At 51.4% G+C, this 2,805-nt stretch overlaps 1 protein-coding gene across 1 annotated transcript; it reads left to right on the top strand.

Annotated features, from left to right (window-relative positions):
- Positions 1-652: 652 nt before the first annotated feature.
- DICSQDRAFT_167296 (uncharacterized protein) lies at positions 653-998 on the top strand (the record flags this gene model as incomplete). Its single annotated transcript, XM_007362875.1, has 3 exons — positions 653-818; positions 857-903; positions 990-998. The coding sequence occupies 3 exons, from the start codon at positions 653-655 to the stop codon at positions 996-998; spliced, it is 222 nt and encodes a 73-aa protein (XP_007362937.1).
- Positions 999-2,805: the final 1,807 nt, after the last annotated feature.

The raw sequence follows: 2,805 nt of genomic DNA, 5'->3' as shown, positions 1-2,805 counted from the left end.
GACCTCTCGATTTTGCACTATTTTTCACTATCCAACTACTGTGTCTATTAAGAGCTAATTTGTACTAAATAGGTGTAATTCGCAAAGGTGGTTTTTACAGATGTGACTGTACCATACTTGGCGGTGTCTGCCCTTGGACGGTCGGTCGTGCTGCCTACTCTCTATCAGCTATGGTTCGTGCTGAGGCTGCTCAAGCCTTTCACGGTGCATATCCTGCGAGGACGATGGGCACCGCTGCCGCCCACGCACCACTGGTCGCTTGTCACTCGTGTCTTATACTTGGCCTTGACTACTGTCGCTATCTGGGAATCTGCGGAGAGCGCGTTTGACTCCATCGTAGCAGAGGTTTGTACTGTTCCATCAAGAACTCCGAGTCGCGCTAACGGTAAGGTAAGTCCATCTGTGTTTCAGCGCATACAGCAAACCCCGGCCTCACATTGGTGTCAGGCATCACATCCACGGATCTATACCTCAAGCACTTTGCATATGTCAAGCTGCGCAACTTCGCAACTTGGGGAGTTTTCTGCCGTTGCACAGCGCCGCTCAGCCTAGTTCGCTAGCCAGAGATACACCTCGAACATGTGGTCGACGTTGTCCCCACGCTCGGATGCAACTCCCAGCCCTTCCTGCGCAGAGGCCAGCAAGCGCCTCCATGTACGTCCCATCCTCTCCGTTGTCCCTTCACTCTCCCTGTCTCACTGTACCCTGCTCCCACGCTACCGCTGCATTGGCACCCAAACCGTCCACCTCCCTCCTGGGCCACGCAACGCCCCTCCTCCACGCCTCAGTCTTCAAGACCGCGCAGTACTCCCCGCTCCGTGCGTCTTGCGCTCGGTGTTGCCCTTGACCCCGCCAGCGCCTGCGAACGCAGCAATCGAGACGGTGAAGAGGGCGGAGGACAGCGTGCGTGGGTCGTCAGCAAAACCAAGGGCATGTGGCACGAGGGAATCCGAGTTAGGAAGACGGTCCCATGTATTTTTGTATTGTAGTCATCTTAATTCATATCATTTTTCGCATACATTCCTGAGCGATATTGTGTCGGATTTACGGGCGGTGTGCCTGCTACAGACTCCCATTGCCAAACTACTACTTGGCCAGGTGTATGATGCTAATGGCAATGGAACACCCTACTCACATTGGAATTCCTGACCGGTCATGCCTATGTGTTCCAGTGCAATCTGATGAGTTACAATGACGGTTCTATATACTACAGTGATCACAAATATTAAGCTCTCATATCTAACGCCAATGCAACACTCATCTCGCCAAGACTAGCATTATGATGAAATCCTATGCAAGCACTCCTTACATTGCCAATACAAACCGCGTTGCAACGATTGGACATTTTTGCTGATGTTCGTGTTAGCGGCAGTGGTGTGATCTGGTTGATGATGGCGAATTGGGCGCAGATACATCAGAAAAAAATCAGTGTGCTACATCGGGCTAAGTAGACGCCATAGCTGGGATAGTCGCATAGCATACCTCGGGGGTACATGGCCTACATAGCGCCCGCCCACAGCTCTGTAGGTCAATGTAGATACGCCGTAGCTCGTATATTCCTGCCATAGATGACTTCTTATCGCAATAGAGAACAGCGACAATTTTGAATGATTCACGAAAATATATTGATTTGCACTACAACAAACTAGATACAGTTCAAGTATGCTATTTGACAACGTGTAGGCACTACTGCCAGCGAGATCCCTCCTTCCCCAACCACCCAACGATGACTACAACATGCCACACTAATTACGACCGTAGCAGGATGGAAGCTGGTGACAGCTTGGACACGTACCAATGGGAGGGGATGGAGGGAGGGAGAGGGGGTTCGCCAGTACAGGACCACATACCTGCTGTAGATGCCAACAGACGTTGAACACCTCTGCAGACCTTAAGACGTACCTGCCTCTCTCGGATATCAGACTCTCAGACATACCTACCTCCCTCATATATATAAGATGAGACAGCTCAGCATATATCGGTAGTAAGAAAGGGGGTGATGAGAGAGGATACGAGACATCTACAGAGGATGGACATGCCACGTCATTTGCACAGAGCAGGTAAGTTGGTAGGAGGCTACGGGAAGGATCTTTGACTTGCCGACTTAAGCAAAACATATCACGTTCGAGACGAAACCCAGAGCGAGCAGGAATAAGGAACGGAAGAGAACACAGGCAAGCGAAGGGATTGTACAAGGCAAGACCCAGAAGCAAGGGCGTTGGGCAGAGCAACAGGGTATAGACGCCCGTGTTTAGGGCCGGTGCAAGCTGACTTCGCAAAATCCATCTGCTACGCTCAATGAGAATGGGCGGTTTTGAAACTTTTCCTGCTTCAATTTCAACTACAAAGTATCAGGTCTTGCTACAAATGTGCCTTGCTAGGGTTGTGTCACAGTTTTCTCGTGCCACGTGACCTGGGGGTCATGTGAACCAGGACAGACGCTCACCTCGACCACGGACAACTTGTATCGGAAAGTGGAGGAGCCAGGATCGAACCCAGGGCCTTGAGGGGTCCGGGAGCGCCCATCTTCACTCACGGACAGGTGACCTACATGCCAGCAGGGGGCGCTTACTCATGAGCAGGAGTCCGGACTTGGCATGACTCAGGTGTTAGTCATGAGGACACCATGTGACAGGTCAGGAGACAGGACACGAGTCAGCAGACTCTGACCAAGCAGGGACAAATAGGTACCTGGTCTGTGCACCGTTGTAATTGTATAAATAGTAGGGGGTCTGAGGCAGGGAACCTCAGACTTGATCTTCTCGTCGATCACCCATCCTCCTCTGTAGGTAGCTAGCAGCCCTA

Source organism: Dichomitus squalens (genome assembly GCF_000275845.1).
Source record: "Dichomitus squalens LYAD-421 SS1 unplaced genomic scaffold DICSQscaffold_5, whole genome shotgun sequence".
NCBI lineage: Eukaryota > Fungi > Basidiomycota > Agaricomycetes > Polyporales > Polyporaceae > Dichomitus > Dichomitus squalens.
This window is presented reverse-complemented; position numbering and strand designations above follow the sequence as displayed.